Source organism: Nansenia antarctica (assembly GCF_963989245.1).
Source record: "Nansenia antarctica genome assembly, chromosome: 6".
Taxonomy (NCBI): domain Eukaryota; kingdom Metazoa; phylum Chordata; class Actinopteri; order Argentiniformes; family Microstomatidae; genus Nansenia; species Nansenia antarctica.
In genome coordinates this window covers 53,376,189-53,397,692 of record NC_137676.1, presented here as the reverse complement: position 1 = coordinate 53,397,692, position 21,504 = coordinate 53,376,189, and the positions used below count along the sequence as shown (strand labels likewise).

Genomic DNA, 21,504 nt, shown 5'->3' with positions numbered 1-21,504 from the left:
AATGGGTTGTCCCCATTGAACCAGTGGCGGCGGCGGTGTGTGTGTGTGTGTGTGTGTGTGTGTGTGTGTGGACGTAGGTGAGTGTGCGAGGTGGCCCGGTGCCTGAGGTCAGGAGGTCACGGTCCCGACGAGGGAGCCCCGCCACGGGTCACCTGGCGCCGCCTGGCCTGCTCGTTACTTATCTCCCTCCGACAGTCCATCCCTCTTCCTGTCACCGCCCCCTCATCCCTCCTTCATCCCCCTCTCCTCTCCTCCCTCCCTCCCTCCCTCCTCCTCTCCTCCGCTGTGTCTGGCACCGGTCCTCCTCCGCTCCACCGGCGCCAGCTCCAGCTCCTCGGAGCCAAGGCCCGCTGAGCCGACCCCCACGCCACGCCACCCCCCCCCCCCTCCCCCCGCGCGTGCCCCACCTGCCGGCCGGCTAGGGTCATGTGACGTCCGGCGTCGGGGGGCTTTCCTAACGATGGAGGCCACAGGGGGGGGGGGGGGGGGGGGGGGGGAACCGGGAGAGGGGGGGGGGGGGGTAAAAGTCCAGAGTGTGCGAGTTCCTCGGACCGCGGCCCCGGGCCGGGGGCTCCTCTCAGCGGGCCCGGCAGTCCAGGGTAATTATTTCCCAGAGTTTGGGTTTCTGGAACTGGACTCTCTGCCCCAGGACGGGTCCCAGGAGTGGGTCCGGGACGCTGCATCCCCAACCCCCCCCCCCTCGCCCCCAACACCCCCCCACCCCCACACCCCTTTCATTAGGAGAGGAGCTAACAGGGGCGGGAGCCGCGGCGTAGCCTGGACAGAGTGAAGGGCCCTCTCCTTTGGCCGGTGATGAATTGGTTGTACTCGCAGGGCTGGTTGGGGAGGTGGGGAGGTGGGGGAGGTGGGGGGGAAATGACACACAGAGGACACGATGGGAGGAAGACGAAGAAAAAGAAGAAGAAGAAGAAGAAGAAGAAGAAAGAGAAGAAGTCACAAAGGGGGGAGTGTATTAGCAGATAAAAATACCTGGATAGCTGGCTGGCTGGAGGAAGAGAGAGAGATGGGGAAGAGAGAGAGAGAGAGAGAGAGAGACCGAGAGAGGGAGAGAGAGAGAGACCCAGAGAGAGACCCAAAAAAAGACCCAGTCCATTTGTAGCTACCGACAGTACAGAGTGTCTGGCCCTTAAACAAGAACACTATATCTGTCTGTACTACCCAGGGACCACACATCAAGGACCATGGCCTCGAGTGTGAACAAGTGGCGGCCATTAACATCAATAGAGGCCGAGGTAACGACAGGAAAATAATTGCTATCATCTTCACAGGCTCCGTCGGTTAGGCAGAACTCCACCAAAGCCATGTTCAGGTTTTTTTTTGTACCTTCCAATTATGCCTTCCAGCGCTCACAGCCAGTTTAAAGTGACACGGGTAAAAAAAGGACGGAAGGAAAAAAAGGCTGGTGAACGTGTAATTAGCGAGCGGTTTCATATGAGCGCTCTTTGATGTATAATTCAGCAGTGAGGCGGGAGGGTGGAGGGGGGGGGTGAGGGGGTGGGGGGGAGTGAGGGGACGTGAGGTCCATACCTGGACTGTATCTACCTGCCAGGCATCAGATCACAGAGAGGAGAGCATGAGAGGAGAGGGTCAGGCGGCTTCTGTGATAAGGAGCTCTCTCGTGCGCATGCATGCATGCACACACACACACACACACACACACACACACACACATACTGTACACATACATACACACACACATACGCCACAGACACAGACACACACACACACACACACACACACACACACTGAGGTGACAAGGCCAATAAAGCCTAATAATACAATTTAGCTGATAGTCGGTGTCATATCTTGATTTCAACAATCAGATCTTAAAGGAACATCTGATTGTCGTCACCCAGTTTGAAGTGGTCTTTCTAGTCAGGAAATGTAAAACAACTCCAGCAAAATAAGAGACAGTCGCTTTTGATCAGATCAGGAAGTCGTCGTAGCGAGATTGACGAATTTCCCACAAGTCTCTAGTGCTCTGCACTTCCCAGCCAGCCAACGCAGGCCCGTCTGAGCTAAGACACTAAGTACGTTAGTAAACACAAGTAATAGACGGCTGCGCTAAGGATGTTAAACAAACCACGCGGCGTCTCATTCGGAAACGATGAGCTCACACTTCTTCTCCCTAAAGCTCCTTGTAGTTTTCAAACTCGTGTGATTAACCCCCGAATACGTCATTCTGGGCGGGAGGGGAGGGGAGAGGGGGGATAAGAAATGGGCGATGTGCCCCTTTAAAACCACTTCGTACGCAGGACGCGTCTTGGCCGCGATACTCTTGATAGGTTAGCCCTTGATGAAAAGGCCTCTGACAAGCCAAAGCTTTCGATAATGAACTCTGGTGTAGGACATCACTCCTAGTCTCTGCTGCTTAGAGCCCGCAGTGTTGTCTGTCAGCAGTGGCCTGGTTTCCCTCTGCTCAAACACACACTCCTGGCTCCTCTCCCTCCCTAGCCGCCCCCCCCATGGGTCCCCTGATCCCCTCCTCATCTCCCTTATCAAGCTAATGTGCTGATTCAACGTTTCTTTTCCAAACCACCCCCCCCCCCCCCCCGCCCCTGATCCCCCACAATCCCCTCTGCTCCCTCCGGTTGCGCTCCCACACCCGAGCGAGGATTCCGCCGCCGCTTTGATCGCTTGTTTGGTCCCCTGTTAAAGGTTTAGGAACGTCTCAATTCCTGAAGCTCGTTTTCGGGGGCCTCGGCGGTTTTGGACTTAAAGGGGTTTCCATCGTGCCCCCGCCCCCCCCCCCCGCCCCCCCCCTCACACACACACACCACCCCTTGCCAACCTCCACCCACCACACAACCCCTGCCCCCCCCCCCCCGTCCAAATTCTTAAACGAGGAACCATTCTATCCTAGTTTCCCATCCCAGCACCGCTTTCAAGTTTCCTCCCGATTGGGTACCCGGGGGCGTAAAGCCCTAGATTTTGTCTCCCCCATCTTTGTCAAGCCCGTTTGCCAAATACAAAAAAGGGCCAATAAGCTCGGTCTTCATCGCTCAGCTCTCCAAAGTAATCCTCAGCTCTTCTCGGTCTCTCGAAAATCAATGCAAAGGTTGAGAGGAGGTGAAACCTACTTTTTTTTCCTATTCGTGTCGAGGTTGGGAAGTGGTAGAAATCGAAAGATCCTATTTTTTTATTACTGTCGGGTGACGTACTGTAATTTGTCTGGATCACAGGCGGCAGGTGGAGGTAGTAATCGGAGGACGGGCTCGTTTTTATGGAATGAGGAATGGTATCAAACACAGGTGTTCCTCATTCCTATACAATTACATTACATTTCTCCCGTTTCCACCTCCACCAGTCTCCACGGGTCTGTACAGTATGATGCAACTGGAAGCCTCATGTCAATCGACCTGCCGTCAATCTGCAGCTCGACGTGTCGACGCGTCCTCCAACATGAGCAAAACCTACTCAACTCGACGGTTGAAGTTCAGATGTTATCCTGCAACCTTATTCCTTATGACGAACGGCATTGTCTAAATGTGGTCCATCTGTCGTAGTTTTAACTAACCCGCAAGTGGCCAAGGAGTGGAGGTCTGGTGCGTGTGTGTGTGTGGGTGTGTGTGTGTGTGTGGGGTAAAAAAAAAAAAGTAGGTTAGCGCTGGGACGGCTACAGGACCTGCCAGCCACCTTGGCTAATGTCAGCCCTCGGAGGCTGGAACGCAGCGGGGCGCGATGTTCCACTACAACCCTCGGCCCCGGGTCTAGCTCCGTAATTAATATGTTGTTGTATCGGAGTTGAAGCGTTTGCCTTCCGAAAATGTCCCTCCGTGCGCCCCCGCGCCTCCCTTATTGAAGACCTGACCTCCAAGCCCAGCTGAAGGTTGCCACGGGGAAACTTGGCTCGCCCCCGAGCGAAAACATCTGCTTCCCTCGCAGGCAGGCGGACGGGCGCAACGCCGCCCCGCGGACCCCGGCATCTCAGCTGGCTCCCGCAAGCCCAGCGAGAGAGCCCTTCCCCTGTCCTCATGCGCTGACCCCCGCATTTATAACCCCGCCAGCAGCCCCCCCCCCCCCGCGCGCCCACCCCCACCCGCTCACCAACCCCCAACTCACCCCCAACCCCCCCAGCCCCTGGCCCAGGCCTAGTCTGCTCCATCACCTCCCTGCCCCCCCCCCCCTGCACACCCGCGTGCCAGTGTGGTCACTCTACCGCTGAGAGGAGTGCTCCTGTCTTGTCATCCCCCACCGTAGCCTGTCGAGAGGAGGGGATGGAGAGATGGAGGGGATGGAGGGATGGAGAGGGAGGGAGAGGGATGGAGAGGGAGGGAGAGGGAGGGAGGAGGAGGAGGAGGCATCTGCAGCGCTCCCACAAAGCGGCGACTGTTGGAACGCTGACAGAAGCATCTGTCATCCCCTGCCTTCACACACACACCTGCTGTCCGAGGGCCTGACTCTCTATCTCTCCTTCTACCTCCCTCCCTCTCCCTCCCTCTTACCCTCTCTCTCTTTCCCTCTCTCCCTCCCTTTTCTCTTTCTATAGATCCCCCTCCTCTCTCTCTCTCTACATCTGCTTGGGCTTGGAAGAGCAGCTCTACTACGCCTCTTCTAGAGAAGTCCTGCCTTCTCCTGACATCGGCTACGGGAAAATTGAAAAAAAAATGATTTTGATTATAATGAAAGTCCAGTTATCAAGAGATAAATCGAATAATAGCACTGTCCTTTAGTCATCCAAATGCGTCACTCATCCATTACATTCACGTACTGTGTGCAAAACGTACTGGATGACACTGAATGTAATTTTGCACACAGTACATTCATGAAAGAATGTACATTTTGTCATCTAAAGTATTTCACTTTAAATATAACTTCAACTCACCTCAACTGAAAAAAACACCAAGGCCTACTAATCAATCACCGAGGGATTAGGTCTTTATCTGGCATAGATCACCAGGTCATTGGCACATAAAGTAGTAACACTTCCTAAACAAAAATAGACCCCCCAAAACATGGCTCCAGTGTTAATGAAGAGACTGACCTGCCTGGCGACTACTTTATCATTTTTCCAATGGCATCCCCGCCCACCCCCCCCCCCCCTATCTAGCTGAAGGGATGCCAGCACCAAAGGCAAGGGGAAGGATGCCAATCCATGGGCACGACTGACACACACACACACACACACACACACACACACACACACTACACACACTACACCTACTTGTTCAAGGACATCATCGCTCACTGAACTCTAGGAAGGTGCCCTTCAGAGGGCGCGAACCCCAGTTTAGAGCACAGCTATCACACAGTACACGGTAAACAGCCTAGAGTACAGCTATCCCACAGTACACGGTAAACAGGAACCCCAGCCTAGAGTACAGCTATCACACAGTACTCGGTAAACAGGGACAACCAGGGTTGTTGTTAGGATCTTGAAACATCGGGGGCTTAGCCCAGCTCACGTTTCGTCGACGGGGGGGCGGGTGGTAACATGCGCTAAATCGACGGTGATGCGGTCGATTTAGACTTTTTTCGTTTTTGTTTATTTTTTCCCAGGAAAAAAGATCCGGGGCTATTCAGAAAACATTCATGGCTCGAGCCTCCAAGGCCCAGGACTAACGACACGCCTGGGTACAACATACAGTACACCAGTAAACCAGTAAGACAGTACACCAGTAAACCAGTAAGACAGTACACCAGTAAACCAGTAAACCAGTAAGACAGTACACCAGTAAACCAGTAAACCAGTAAGACAGTACACCAGTAAACCAGTAAACCAGTAAGACAGTAAACCAGTAAACCAGTAAGACAGTACACCAGTAAACCAGTAAGACAGTACACCAGTAAACCAGTAAACCAGTAAGACAGTACACCAGTAAACCAGTAAGACAGTACACCAGTAAACCAGTAAGACAGTACACCAGTAAACCAGTAAGACAGTACACCAGTAAACCAGTAAGACAGTACTGAGTACACCAGTAAGACAGTACACCAGTAAACCAGTAAACCAGTAAGACAGTACACTGTAAACACTGTATACTGTAAACCAGTAAGACACAGTACACTGTAAACCAGTAAGACACAGTATACTGTAAACCAGTAAAACATAGTAGCCTACACTGTAGACCAATAAAGTTTACAGAATATTTACTGTTAACCTTTTCAAAGTGATACACCACACAGCCTTGAATACTCAGTCTCAGCGTTTCTGAATAACCCATCCCTGTGTGTATCATTTGAATAAAAGTGTCCGGTACAAGACCCCTCTCTCCATGGGATTCCACACATTTTGAATGATAATGAGTTTGTTTTTTGTTGCTCGGGGGGGCTTTGCAGTCCCTTTCGATACACTTTCATAAGACAAAGACGTCCAAAGTTTTCATGTGATTATAATAAAATGCTTTAACACTGGGGGGAGGGGGGGGGGGGGGGGGCGTAGGCCTCGGAGGTGAGCAGTGGAAGAGCAGAAGGGAGAGAGAGGGAGGAAGGCGAGAGCAGCGATAGGACATCCAGCCCAGGAGAGAAAGAAGGAGAGAGGGATGGGACTCTGTGCCAACACCTCGTCTGCCAGGGTGAAGGGTATAGACACACATCCCTCCATCTCTGCGTCCCTCCCTCCTTCCATCCCTCCATCCCCGGCCCCCACCAGGCCTGTGTCTGAACAAGAACCCCACTGAGCTGGCCCGGGTCCAGCACCGAGGTCTCTCACCCGACAGGCTGGGCAGGGGTCCTGGATGCTCCTGTGTGCTATTCCTGGGCCTGCACTGTGGCTCCTCTCCTCCCGTCTCATCCTCCTCTCCTCTCCTCCTCTCCCCAATCCCCCTCTCTGGGACCACAGGGCTGACGGGCCTGTCCTTCACACTCATCAGTATCTTCTCCCATTGTCTTTCACACACACACACACACACACACACACACACACACACACACACACACACACGCACACAGCCACTCACCTAGGTCACCTTCATACACTCCAGCCGCCTGCTGTTCATTCTGTGGTAGAGGTAAAAATGTCAGTGTCAGAAGACATACTGGCCTGTAGTCATTATACCATTGCTAGTGTTGTGTTTCAGTTCTCTAGATAAGACATTTTTCTTTTTTTTATTCTCACTGTTTCTTTATTCCTGACTGAATAAGAACAATTACATTACATTCACAACATAAAACATTCACAGGCAAATAGACACACAGACATAAGAGCTCTAGCTACTAACTGCCAATGTGAAATCTTCTCCACTAGAGGGGGTTCAATACAAGCACATCACATGATAAGTCATTTAAGTGCAATACTAGGATTTCCCCACTAGATGTCAGCGTTCTATAAAACATGGATATTGGTAAATACAGTATGACCATAATGACATTGACATGCAAAGTACAGTATTTCATCTGTCATAAATAGTTAGGCCCAGCGCTCGCATAGAACGTTAATCTCACAGAAACTGAAAGCGTCTATCGCAGTGTCACTTTACTAAAGTACACCATTTTATTGCAGTGAACGAATATTATTAGCAAAAATATAAGTGGTAGTTAGAGTACATTCAAATCTTAGTTGTGCTTTCAGTAGGCCACGTTTTTGTATGTTTGCCATGTAGCAGTGTAGTGAGCTACACTAATAAATCCACTATCTATACTACAATAAATGGGAATGTAACTTATTTGTATAGTATAGTATAGTGGATAGTGTATATAGCCTTTATTTATGTAAACCAGCTCTTTTCCCTTCTTGTTTTTAGGATTTTTTTCCTAGCACCAGGGGAGCCCCCCCCCCTCCCAAATTTCGTTGTATGGTACCTGTAGGCTACTATATCAATGACAATAAAGACCATTCATTCATTCATTCAACTTGTTTTCCAGCGCTGGAATTTCAAACGTCCATAGTTAGTATGTAGTCCCTCTGCTGTCCGTGTGTTTCTCTGTCTCAGCGGTTTCATGGTTTCATGGTTTCGGTTGCTCAGTTTCTGTCGAGTCACGGTCCAGTCACTGACTGTCGTGTGTTGGTTTCGAAGCAGCTTTAGTTTGTCAAACTCTATTTTTTTCAAGGTGTAGTAGCTTGTGTGTACTGTTGTTCAACTTCTTACCTAAAGTCATTGGTAACTAAATCAGAGTAACGTCCTCAAACAACCGCTCCAGCTGGAACAGGTGAGAGAGATGTCAACAACTATCACGGGTGGAAATAAAATAGCTTAGCAACTTTACCTTGAGCTACATAAGCAACACTTCATACCGGTATGGCAACCAGTATATAGAGACAATGTCTCAGGGACACGTCCCCTTCCTAAACGTAGGTCTTCACACCCAGCCTGTTAGTAGTGTGTGGTGCGGGTTGTCTCAGCGCCGCAGCATCAGTACCATGGTAAACTCACGTAAACTTACGCATTTGACGGAAACTTACGTCCACTCAGGGAGCTTAGCGTAGGTGTGCCGTATCACGTACGTCATCCAATGAATTGGTCATGCGTCTCAAAATAAAACTTAATATAAATCAAAACCTCAATATAAAAAATACAAGGCCTTTGGTGACATTCAGTGCATAATAATAATAAATAATAAAACAATTATTTTGGACATATCTAGGTTTTTGTGTTCAAGACAACGCGCCCCCTATTCTCGTGCCGTTGGTACAGTCCATGTTGTCCTGCGCGGGAGGAGGAAAGCGTGTGCATATTGCTTACGACCAGGACAACTCTGTTATCGGTAAGCTTGTTACATTGTATTCACGTGTTGCTCAAGATCCTTTGAAGTGTTCACGGTAACAACATGCATGCAGTATTAATCAGGCTTTGATGTTTATGAATTATGGTTATTATAAAGTCGAGGTCATAGTAAGGAAAGACAGCTTGGCCGCATGTTGATGTTGTCACACGGAGAAATGAAGTAAGTAGTGTAAAGTAAATGTTGAGCATACATAGCTACGTTTTGACAAGTGCCGACACGTTTACGTTACGTGTACCATGTAACACGGTGTTGTTTGGCTTTGCGGGGAAATCTGGATGTATGATTTATTGAAAATATCCGTCCACGTTTGTGTTTGCGTGCTATAGTGCATGGATGGATATACTGGGGGAGGGGTCAGCGGTTTACACACCCACTGCATGTAGGAAGCACCCCTATGACTTTGTACAATGTGTTTTATTATCACAATCGGTTATATGAATCATACAGTTCTCAAATTGGCATGTGTATGTAAATGAAAGCACGAGATGGCTGCTCTTTCTGTGCATAATAACAACATCAATATAACAGCAAGAAAAGTCATGACATTATGGGCCGGTTTCAGAGACAAGGCTTAAAGCCTAGTCCTGGACTAAATCACACTTTCAATGTAAAATCTCCATTGAAGATGTTTTTTAGTCTAGGATTAGGCTTAAGCCTTGTCTGTGAAACCGGCCCAAAGTCTGTGTCCTCTGTTGGGTTTACAAGTTGTAAAGTTGGTATTCTGTATGCTTCAACAGTGTGCCATAATCTGTGTGACGATGGCTCAGGGTTTCAAACCTGGTGACCTGATCTTTGCCAAGATGAAGGGCTACCCACACTGGCCTGCCAGAGTAAGTCAATGCACAGACATTTCTCCCAACATAAAGTGATCTATGCATCATATCATGGGATTTGTATGATTCTTCTCTCTCCCTCCCCCTCTCCCAGATTGACGATTACGCTGATGGTGCAGTGAAGCCGGCCAACATGAAGTTTCCTATCTTCTTCTTTGGTACCCATGAAACGTAAGTAGCTAGACACCCCTCTGCTCTGCCTCTTCACTACTGTGCATTGGTGTTGTACTACTAGTGCTCTACTATGCACTATTCTGAACTATAAGATGTGTTTCTTGTTGAATCGGAATCAGAATTATTTTTATTGCCAAGTATATTTGCACATACAGGAAATTTACTTGGTACGTACTTCATACTACAATAATACTGACCAGGGAAAGCAGACACTCAACATTATAAGTCAGTTATATCATCTATCCTGACCTGCGTAGAACATATAGATCTGCAGTACACCCACTGGCTTTAAATACCACTTGTTGTTTATTAATTATTTAATTTATTCTACAAAATTATACAATTTAAAAAGACATATATACGATCAAAGCACTAGAGTGCATTAACGTGAGGAATTCAAACATGTATTTAATCCCCTAAGACCCTCAGGCAGGGCCGTTCCAGGCTCTCGACCCAATACAAAGGGTGACCCTGGCTTTGCCATTAGGGCCCCCGACTCTGAACGACCTGCCTGAGGATTTTGGGCCAGCAAGATTATTCTCTTTTGAATCTCTTCTTAAAACTCGCTTTCATAAACTAGGCTTTAATTGATGCTGCCATTATCATTTTTAACGTGTTGTGTTTTACTGTTTTCCAATTCTGTTTTTGTTTTTGAGGCTCCTCTTGTTCTTGTTCATGTGTCCTATGTTTTACTGCTTCTACTTCTATTTCTGTTTTTATTTCCGTATCTGTTTTATCTATTTGGATGGTTTTTAAAAAGGTGCCTCGAAATAAAATGTAGAATTAAAGTAGATTATTATTGTATTTCCCGCTTCTGATCCAGAGCCTTCCTGGGGCCCAAAGACATCTACCCCTACGCAGCCAACAAAGACAAGTACGGCAAGCCCAACAAGCGGAAGGGCTTTAACGAAGGGCTGTGGGAGGTGGAGAACAACCCTAAGGTGGAGCTGGATGGACCCAAGGTACGCAGGGGTGCAAACTGCTAAATTAGCAGTTTTTACCTCAAAATAGGTCATCCATGTGAATCATGTAGATGCGCAAAATATTTTTATTTGGGGGGGGTGTCTAAGTCTCATCCAAGTCACATGATGAGCGAGCTAACTAATCTTCCTGTCTGCTAAACTCCACTACTGTTTAAATAACTTTAAGCTTCATTGATTATTTTATTCGTTTTCAGTCTCGTGCCATCACCAGTTTTTTCGTGCCATCACCAGTTTGCACCCAAGGTACGGGAGGCCTTAGATGCTGCCTCCGGTGTTTCTCTAGGAAGTGACTCATGATAACCCAAACCGTACTGGAACTACGGCGTGGCTGTCGCCCTAGCCCTTAAATACTGGCGGACCGTTAGGCTGTGTTGGTTGGTTGCAGGCGTAAGGAGGAAGAGGGTTGTTCTGGTCGATACCTTTTTCATTTCTTTAAAGATGTTGTCCATAATGGTCCGTTGTCTGTACAACATACAGCACATTTCACAGAATCTGTGTCAGAGTTCACTGAATAACTTCAACAGTTCATAGGCAATAAACTGCACACAAGATTACCTTTCAACGATCACACAATACGTTGTGAAACAACATAGACAATCATATCACACACAATAATCTTGAGTTGATCCTAGCGCATTGGAATGCCACATCACATAATCTTTGTGGTCACAATTGTGCGTTGACCTCACTGGTTTATCTATATACATCAGGGGTTGACCTCCTTGGTTAGGGTCACATTCTGGTCAATTTAGGGTCAGGATTCCTGCTTTGACCTTACTGAAATGTATGCACTCATTGCAATGTAAGTTGCTTTGGATAAAAGAGTCAGCTAAATGGCATATATATATATAGGATTGACTATATTGGGTTCATTCTAGCCAATCACAAGGCCTTTTTCCCATTGGGGGGTGGGGATTAAGACCATACCTATTCATCTATTCATCTATATTATCCATGAGTGGAAAGGCATGTCAGGGTCTGTGTGGGGTGGACGGTGTTTAGAAGTAGAAGAGTGTGCTGTCTAACACATGGTCCCGGGTCAGATTTGTTGAATTCCACTAAAGGCTCTGGCTAGACGTGTGGGTAAGGTAATCTGATCTGAGGACAGCGGTTTAGTTTCGACAGCTGCGTCAAGTGTTTTGTTTTCTCACCATCGTGTCCGCGTCTCGGTCTCCTAGATGTACCCCTCGGAGGCCATGACGGAGAAGGACTCTGACAGCAACCAGGAGGGCGACGAGGACGGAGAGGAGAAGAGGAAGAAAGTAGGTCTTTGTTCTGCTTCCACCAACCCCTGCCTGCCGTGTCATTCCCTTGTAGACCAATCGGTGAACAGAATACCGACCGGCGGCTAACCTCACTTTCTCCCCTGCATGTTTCCAGTACATTGAGACGCTTAAGCGCTAATCGTGCCTTTTTGTCTTTGTCTGCTGAGGTCTCTTGTTTTGCTAACTTGTGTCTTGTCTAGTGTGTACCATGTGTGTTGTGTACCTAGGACCCATAGACGACCCTACACTGACAATGAATTGGCGGATGTTAGTGTTTTTTTATTATGATCTATTTTGTTGGGAATGATTGGATGGAAGTGCTTGAATATAGGTGGTTTTGGCAATACTGAAATTCCAGACCGGTTCCACCCAAAGAACTCTCTGGAAACAAAAAGGAACAGGGGCCCAACCTCTCGAACCCCAAAGACTAGTGGTCATTTTGGCCCCCACTAACCCCACTGGCCCCCCACCCTTCTATGTGTTTGGTGTAACCCAGGTGTCGAGCAGTGAGGCTGGACAGGTGGATGATGAGGAAGAAAAGGAGGAGGAAGGAGGAGAGGGCATGGAGGTCTCTGAACAGGGGCCTGAGGGCCAGGATGTACGTACTTTGCAATGCATGACGGGATAGGTGGCCTCCCTCCCACCTAGGGAAAGCATGTGGCACCTGGTGGTTTTTTTGATGTGGTTGTTTGTTTCTGTCCCAACTGTTTTTGTACTGATGACGGCCCGCCTTACGCAAAGCCACAAAGTGACGGGTCGGGTTTTGCCGCGGGTGGTTACCGCCCACGCCCTCTTCCTGTTCAGTCGCCGGTAACCTGGTTTTGCTGTTGGTGATGGTATTCTAATATGACTATGGTTTTTGGGGAGATTTCTTGAGCTTTGCCACACACCTTTCTAGGACAGGCCCAGGGAGTGTGAGTGTGTAGGGGGGGGGGGGGTTCTGTTGAAGTGAACGGTGAGAGGGTAGATGAGAGGCTTGTGGAGAAGGATAGCTGTCGTTACTGGAGTACACATGTGTTGTGGTCGTAGCTGTGAAAGATCCACCCGTCTTCTTAATTTTGCATAAACCTTGAATGTCGACATTCACCAGGGGAAAAAAGTAAGTTAAGTGAAAACAAAGTCGAGTGAATTGGGTATGTGCAAAATGGAACTTGCATGACCTGAAAGCATGTCCCACCTCCTCCCCCCTCTCCATTCCACGTCCCTAAACGTTTGATATACCCTGTTATTGATTCAACATCGCGTGTTAGAATTATAAGGTTCTATCTCCATTTTTGTCAAAATTTAGTTTTTTACATAATCTGATCCATTAGGTGTTTATTAATGCCTGTGTGGTGTTATTTTTTAAATGTTGACATTTTGAGTTAGTAATTAATAAAATACAAAGGTTCCATCTCACAAAACATAATGGAATGTAAAAACTTTGACGCTCAATATCTCTGAACTACCCTAAACGGAGATAGAACCTTATCATTCTAAGCTCACGATCGGTGTATAATACCAGCAGTACACTTCTCCAACCCTCTGTCTTTGTAGTGGTTGGTTTCTAGGGTGATTCTGCGGCTTTGCGGCGTGCGAGCGTGCTTCACAAACATGTCTGCTTCTGTGTTTTTATCAGTTGAATCCATTTGTCTTTCGTTTCTTTTTGCATGGCTTTCTATATGCTTTGGAGAAAGGTAAGTTTTCTTTGAGTGTTTTTGTACACAAATGACCATTTACTCGAAGAACATTCAGTATGTTGTGTTGACGCACCATCACAATGACCTATGCAATGACTGCCACCGACTGTATAGTGTGTGTGTGTGTGTGTCTGTGTGTCTGTGTGTCTGTCTGTTTGTCTGTTTGTCTGTGTCTGTGTAGTGTAGTACAACAGTTGTCCACTAGGTGGGGCTGAATACTCACTTAGCTGCCCCATGTGTTTGACGGCATGAGCAGTGTTGTGGTGGAATTCATGAAATTCAAATGTTTTATTTGTTCCTAGGACCCCACACAGAAAGACTCCACAGACACTCCCAAACCCAAGAGAGGCAGAAAGAAAAAGGTGTCTCAAATGAGCTTCATACGTTCATGGGTGAATCTAGAAACACTGCAGCAGTTTACTCCAACTGTTACTGGTTTGAAATGGAGCTGAACGTATCTGTTCCATTTCTTGTTGTCTGACAGAGTGAAACGGAGCAGGACTCAGAGAAGGACGAGGCGCCAGGCAGCCCGACAAGTCCTCCAGGTAGAGTGTCTGTCCGTCTGTCTGTCTGCCTGTGTGTGTGTGTGTGTGTGTGCACGTGTGTACCATAATTGTGTGTGTGTGTGTGTGTGTGTGTGTGTGTGTGTGTGTGTGTGTGTGTGTGTGTGTGTGCACGTGCGTACCCTAATTGTGTGTGTGTGTGTGTGTGTCCAGGTGGAGAGGGACCCAAGCGGCGAGGCAGGAAGCCCAAGGCAGAGAAGATGCTCCTACTGCAGCAGCAAGACCCCCACGGCTCAGGCAGTGAAATGTACTATCACACACACACACTGTACATACTGGCCTACATGTGCCACCTATAGACATATGTTTGTGTCATGCCTATATATACACACCCATCAACCGTCTTGAGTCTTACAGTATACGAGGGTTCACAGCCATCAAGATAACATTTACACCCATTTACACCCAGTCAAAAGGAAAAAAAGATGATATGTATGTTCTTGTCTTTGTTGTTCTTTGTCTCCCAACAAGGACCACGTGTTTCAGTACACTTTTACCAGCACTCGAGTTTACCAGTCCAAATCATCCCCCTTCTGAAACTGCCATCCCCCCTTTCCATCCCTTTTATCATTTTATCAATGAACGTGGTATTACTGCTATTTCAACATTTAGTTTTGCGCATATTGAGTAAAACTGTGGGCGAGGGGGCACGCACACATGCAATGACACTTTTACCAAGTCACTGACACTGAAGTCACTGAAGCTGTGGGGATGCTAAAATTGTCCCCATATGATAAAATCCACCATCCCCCCTGATTTTCTTTTACAACTTCAGTACTGACTTTTACGTGCTATCCTCTGGGATGTACTATCTGTACTTTTTACCCAAATAAAAGTCAATCAATCAATACAAATCTCATATTAAACTTCCTTAGGAAGTCCTAGGAAACAAATCGAGCCTCAACACCCAACTGGCCCTCACTGGTGTCCTCCTCCTGTCTGCTGTCCTCTCCTCCTCCTCCTGTCTGCTGTCCTCTCCTCCTCCTCCTGTCTGCTGTCCTCTCCTCCTCCTCCAGGGACACGGCCGAGACGGACAGGAAGCGGAAGAAGACGCCGGAGGACAAGTCCAAAAGAGGAGGAGGAGAGGAGGAGAAGAGGCCGGACGGGAGGAGGAAGAAGGAGGAGGGCAAAGCAAAGGAGTCGGACGGGGGGAAGGAGCCCGAGGCCAAACGGAGGAGAACCGCCAAGGAGGAGAGCTCCTCCGACTCGGACAACGAGGAGGCAAGGGGACCGCCCGTCCTAGATCTAGAATGACTAGAACGGGTCTAGATCTATGACTATGACTAGATCTAGATCCATTCATAAAATGTATATTCACTGAATTCAGAAAAGTGGGACAGTGTCAGGGGACAGTAGGACTCAATTTACACTTCCTCTTCCGTACGTATATCTGAAGCTGTCGTATTGTTTTTCTGGTGTTGACAGTCTGTGTGAAGGAGACCCCCCCATCACGAGTCTCTGGGAGGGTTAGAAAAGCTCCATTCATCTCTCATGGGGGTGTTATCACACTGGGTGTCAAGATGTCAAAACCCGGTTCAGTGTGTGTTATCTAGTAAGAGTGTCTTAGTTCTTTTCTCGCCTTTTTCCTTGTCCAATGAATAGAAGAGTAAGGGGCGAAAGAGGCAGCAGACAGCAGCTGAGACGGAACGACGTAAACAAGACGAGACGAAAGAGTAAGCAAGCACACACACACACACACACACCCCAAGCAGTAGTTGAGCATGCCATTGAGTCTCGACTACTGTACATACAAAGACAGTATAGGTTTCAGGAAAACCTCTTTCCAAGTATGGCGTGTGTTGTCTAGTCAGACAGCTGGTATACAACCTCTAAATACACACTGAACCCCTCTTTGCTCTATATCTCTCTCAAAGTTTGAATCGCTGTTTGTATGTATATTAATACAACTTCCAACAGACACCACACAGCTACTGTACTGTATTTTGTATAGTTTTTCTGTGTACCACATGTACAAAAGAAGAGATTTGGTGAGGCTGCATTCTCATTTTATGCACCCAAATTGTGGAATGCACTGCCAGTTTACATTAGGGATGCAACCTCAGTAAATAAACCTCTTTAAATGACTAAATAATTTAATTAGGATTATATAATGATTGGAGCACTTTGAGCTGCAACGTTTGCAGGAAAAGCGCTATACAAATAAAAAAGTTATTATTATTATTATTATTATTCTTGATCACATGCTTTTCATGTGTTTTCTCCTTCAGGCAAAACAAAGAAGATGGAAAGAAAGGGGAGGAGAGGAAAGGCGAGAAGAAAAAAGGTGAGTTGTGGTGTTTCTCCAATATGGTGGTAGAAGTCTTCTGTTCAGTCTGCTCATATGGAACGGCCCACCACTGTGTTTACGGGACGATAAAACATGTTATTACGGCTTGTAAAAGTAACCGACAAACAAGTTAACCTTTCATGGTTGTCATGTCGATTGACAGTAAACTGGTTACTGGTTACTTTTAGAGATGCTCCGATCAGGGTTTTTGGTGCCGATCACCGATCACCGATCACTGGAATCAGTGATCTGCCGATCCGATATCACCGATCACCGATTACAGCGTCGAAAATGGCAATTGAAGCATTCTATTTATTGTGTAGCATTATTTATGTTTTAAATTATTCTTAACACCATTGACATTGTATATTAAGTATTTAAATGAAATTAGGAGATGAGAAAGTATCATGAATTGACGACCATCTGTTTTATTGAATTCACAACCACCTGTAGCTTACTTCAGGAAAAACAAATAAAATGTGAAAATAAAAATCATAATAAATAAAATGTACACTGTCACATCAAATGTGCAACATTCCACTCGAATGAGAGGAACTAGGGGCTCTTAGAGAACTTGGAGCTTATACTGTATCTGTAGCTTTCCTGAGGAACAATAAACATACCCAAACTAAACTGCAACATAAACAGGCTATAGCCAAATATAAAATACTGTTTCAAGTCAGTCAGTTTCAAGTCATATTTAGGAGGAGATAAGACAGCAAGTCAGCAATAATCAATAAAACAAAAAAACAAAACATTGCACCTAAGGAGATTTCAGACTCAAACCTTACTTCTGATTAAGCAGCATCACTGGCAGATTAGCCTTGAGAAATACAAGCATCTCAGCGTTTTTGGCACTCAGCCTGTTCCTCTTATCATCTAAAATATGTCCTGCTGCTGAAAAGTCGCTCGCTATCTACACTTGTGCAAGGTGCACAGAGGAAGACCTAAAACTCACGCGCTAATAGTTGTTGTTGCTATGGGCCAAGTGACTTCCTGCTCACGGGGTCACATGACGTCGGTGAACACTACCTACACTACGCTCGTGAAGTCGCGCTGGAACTCTGACCAGCACTCGTGGAACGCCTCTCGTCCAATCAAAGCACTCGGTCCCTTTATGACGTCGAGCCCAGTGTGCGCTTCGGCGCTCTCTGAGCGAATCGACGAACGCAGCAAATGCCGTATGATATTCGTGGTATTGAAAGACCTTGCGTGCGTTCCTCCGAAAGGTATTTCTTTTGAGCAGACATTACAAACGGCATATTTGTTGTCTCTTTCCGACACTGTGTAATATTTCCAGACTGGCGACGCCATTTTGTAAACTGATCGGTCATGTTTGATCGGCCGTTTTGAGAACTCCGATCAAAACCGATCAAGGCCATATCGGCCGATACCGATCGGCGCCGATCAGATCGGAGCATCACTAGTTACTTTGTGTTACTATGTGTTATTCTCCACATTGTTTACCAGTGATAGTGGGCCAGTCAAAAAATCCCACAGCTTCCATGGTCCAAATCCACGGCTGCTCACTGTGATTGACTGAACCTCCAAAGCCATTCAACGTCACACACACTGAGGGCGATTGCATCGTGGCATTGTTTTGTTTTTTTGATATTTCCTTTCACGCAGAAATATCCACAGAGTCACGACTGCAAAGACTCCACGGCGAAATCAAAATCTCTCTGAAGATCGACAACCCGGTGAGTGCCGATCTAAAGACTGTCAACGCCATAAACCCTGAGGGCCATCCGTTGACTCAGGGTCACTTAAAACCCTCCTTTTTTGGGGGGGGGGGCAGAAGAACCTTTTGAAAGGGTCTTGGGGGTATTAGCTGGGAGACGGTTTAATAACGGTGATCTTCCTCGGGGGCCGTCACGAAGCTGAAGGCTTTTGACTGAAACCAAAGAGGAAGGGTATTACGAGGATTAAGACAGGGCAAAAAAACGCAAAAGAACGCCTTGGGGCTTTTTCCCCAGGTAGGCTTACGTAGCTCTTCTTTGAGGAAGCCACCGATCATCATTTCTTTGTGAGGCTTTACTGTTCCAGGACGGTATTTGAACCATTTATCACATGGCACTTTGAGGGAGAGCATAGTTGTGTTAGAGTTCACCTGCCTTTTTCTAGGGGATGTGTTTTACTCCCAAAGGCACAAAATGACAGTTTCAGACTCTGGTAGCTGTCTCTTCAAATCGGGAGCACATGTAGAAACACCACAGCTAATGTCTGATACTGCAAGTCCATTTGGGGGGTTATATTAGTACTATTATTATTATTATTATTATTATTATTATTATTATTATTATTAGGACTGACTGAATGACCAGCGGTGGCAGACCTCCGCACAGTTCCTTTAAGATCTAAGCCAATTATGCGCAATATATAAGAGCTGTCCAGCGATCTTGAAATCTCTCTCTCTCTCTCTCTCTCTAGGATGTGAAGAAGTGTCTAGTGGCTCTGGAGGAGCTGGGGTCACTGCAGGTCACCACTCAGCACATGCATAGGCACAGTGAGCTCATAGCCACGCTGAAGAAGGTATGAAGCTCCTCCCTGCCTGGCCCGCTGACCCCACTGACATAGAGAGAATGTGCACGCATACGTGCATACTTTTACATACGTCAGTGTGCGTACGTATGAGTTGATGTGCGGGTGCACACCTTGATGTGTACGTTTATGCGTTCACACTTGTATATTTCGTGAGCTTAGAATTATAAGGTTCTATCTCCGTTTAGGGTAGTTCAGAGATATTGAGCGTCCAAGTTTTTACATTCCATTATGTTTTGTGAGATGGAACCTTTGTATTTTTATTAATTACTAACAAAAAAATGGAAACATTTTTAAAATAACACCACACAGGCATTAATAAACACCTAATGGTTCAGATTATGTAAAAAACTCAATTTTGACCAAAAATGGAGATAGAACCGTATAATTCTAACGTCACGATTTGTGTGTGTGTGTGTGTGTGTGTGTGTGTGTGTCTCAGATCCGCAGGTTCAAGGCCAGCCAGGACATCATGGACAAGGCCACCATGCTGTACAACAAGTTCAAGAGCATGTTCCTGGTGGGGGAGGGGGACTGTGTGCTGAGCCAGGTCCTCAACAAGTCTCTGGCCGAGCAGAAACTCTACGAGGAGGCGAAGAAGGGAGCACTGAAGAAGGCTGAGCAGGCCAGGGAACACCCCACAGGTGCTGGACATCCTTCCTTCCTCCCTTCCTTCCTTCCTTCCTTCCTCTCTTTCTCCCTCCCTTTCTTAGTCTTGTGACCCCCACTCATCCTAATAACAATACAACAACTGTCCAGATTTTCAACCAAAAAAAAACAAATGAAATGACGAATGGGGAATTTATGCTGGCTAACAAAAATAAGTGTGTGTGTGTTCTTGTGTGTTGGTGTGTGTGTGTCTCGCTCTCTCCAGATAACAAACTGACAAACGGCGACTCCAGCCCTGAGGATAAGAAGCAGGAAGTAGAGAGAGAGAAGACGACAGAAGAGGCTTCTGGGGGAGACACCAACAGGTCAGACAGACAGACAGACAGACAGACAGACAGATGTTACATTTTAACCATTTTAACAGACACTTTTATCCAAAGCGACTTACAATTCTAGATGACAGGGACAGTCTCCCTGAGGTAACTTAGGGCTAAGTGCCGTACTCAAGGGCACACCAGTGGTGGGATATGAACTCTTGACCTTCTGATCACCAGGCCAACTCACTAGAACTAACAGATCAGTACATTTTAGACTAGCGTGTGTTAGAATAGCTACCCCCCATGTTTAAACAAAGCAAGCTGTGGGATTTCTTGATGTTTGATTCCTATGGAAATGCTGCCACGTTATTGAGACACATCCTTTTTAATGGAAAAAGATCCCCAATCCCTTTTTTATCAGTAATGGAATCTGTAGTTCTCCTAAATTGAATCACTTCTGCGGGAATGGTACAGTACCTGCCATCTGTTTGGAACAAACCTTTTTTTTCAGAAATCTCAGATCCCCCTCACGTTCTTTTGTCAGTGTCTGTACACTCTTCCTATTTCACTACTTCACTACTTTCGCCTTTTGTATTACCGCATTACATTGTATTACCTTAGATTGTTGATTGTTGTCGACTGTTGTTGATTGAGCAGCAAGATCCCAAAGCGTTTCACTGTGCCGATTACGGACGTATGCGAAATATACGTGACGGATAAAATGTGATTTGATTTGTTGTCCTTCTACTCGCAGTGCGGCTAAAACCACCGAGGAGTCTACCTGAGGAGAAGGAACACGTCTGAACTCTGTGCTGAAGTGATGTTTCTGCTGCTGTTACAAGTACCCATGAAGACCGGCTTCGCACTCGCCGACAGCCACGGTGTCTGGTCCAAACTCACCCCCCCTGTAGAGCTGCTGCCACTTGAGTCCTGAGTAGTGTTCAGGAGGGTGTCAGGGCCTGAACGGTGCAGATAGAACATAGAGCAAAACAAGACCTATCACTCTTCTCAGAAAGGCAAGTTTATATACTGTGTTCCTAGCTGAACGTAGCACAACGTTGTGCCCTGCTGAACACCCCCCACCCACAGGGCCATCTGAGGACGGGGGTTCCTGGTCTGCACACCCAAGTTAGCTGGAACCCTGTGGGGTGACGTTTGTCCGTAACTAGTCATAGTTATTTTAGATTTAGATTGTAGCTGCTGTATCAAAGGTTCTGTCCACTGTTTGTTTTTAAGTTGATTCATTGTAGTCCAATATAAATCAACCCTCCAATGCGTACCGCGGTGTTGATACACACTCGACATATCGTCAACTTTTAGTAACATTTTTATTTTGTTTATTCTCAACCTGTCAGAAGTGAAACGTGTACTTATGTTTGAGAGGTTTGTGTCAAAGATCGATCAGTAAAGAAGCTGTAACAATTCTGTTTTAACAAAAAAAAAGTCACCTCCAGCAAGAATTTTACATTCCAAAAGATTCAGTGCAATTCATATCTCTCAAGTAGGTTAGATGGGTAGTTTGAGTAAGTACTCATTTTGAAATACATACTGACTAATATTACTCCTAG

At 46.7% G+C, this 21,504-nt stretch overlaps 1 protein-coding gene across 1 annotated transcript; it reads left to right on the top strand.

Annotated features, from left to right (window-relative positions):
- Positions 1-9,443: 9,443 nt before the first annotated feature.
- psip1a (PC4 and SFRS1 interacting protein 1a) lies at positions 9,444-20,900 on the top strand (the record flags this gene model as incomplete). The annotated part of the gene is made up of 16 exons (XM_080534643.1): positions 9,444-9,515; positions 9,613-9,689; positions 10,516-10,654; positions 11,854-11,937; positions 12,437-12,538; positions 13,922-13,981; positions 14,104-14,164; positions 14,336-14,429; positions 15,199-15,403; positions 15,785-15,855; positions 16,411-16,466; positions 18,099-18,169; positions 18,900-19,001; positions 19,453-19,654; positions 19,885-19,984; positions 20,691-20,900. The coding sequence occupies 16 exons, from the start codon at positions 9,444-9,446 to the stop codon at positions 20,719-20,721; spliced, it is 1,527 nt and encodes a 508-aa protein (XP_080390769.1). The 3' UTR covers positions 20,722-20,900.
- Between the last annotated feature and the right edge of the window lie 604 nt (positions 20,901-21,504).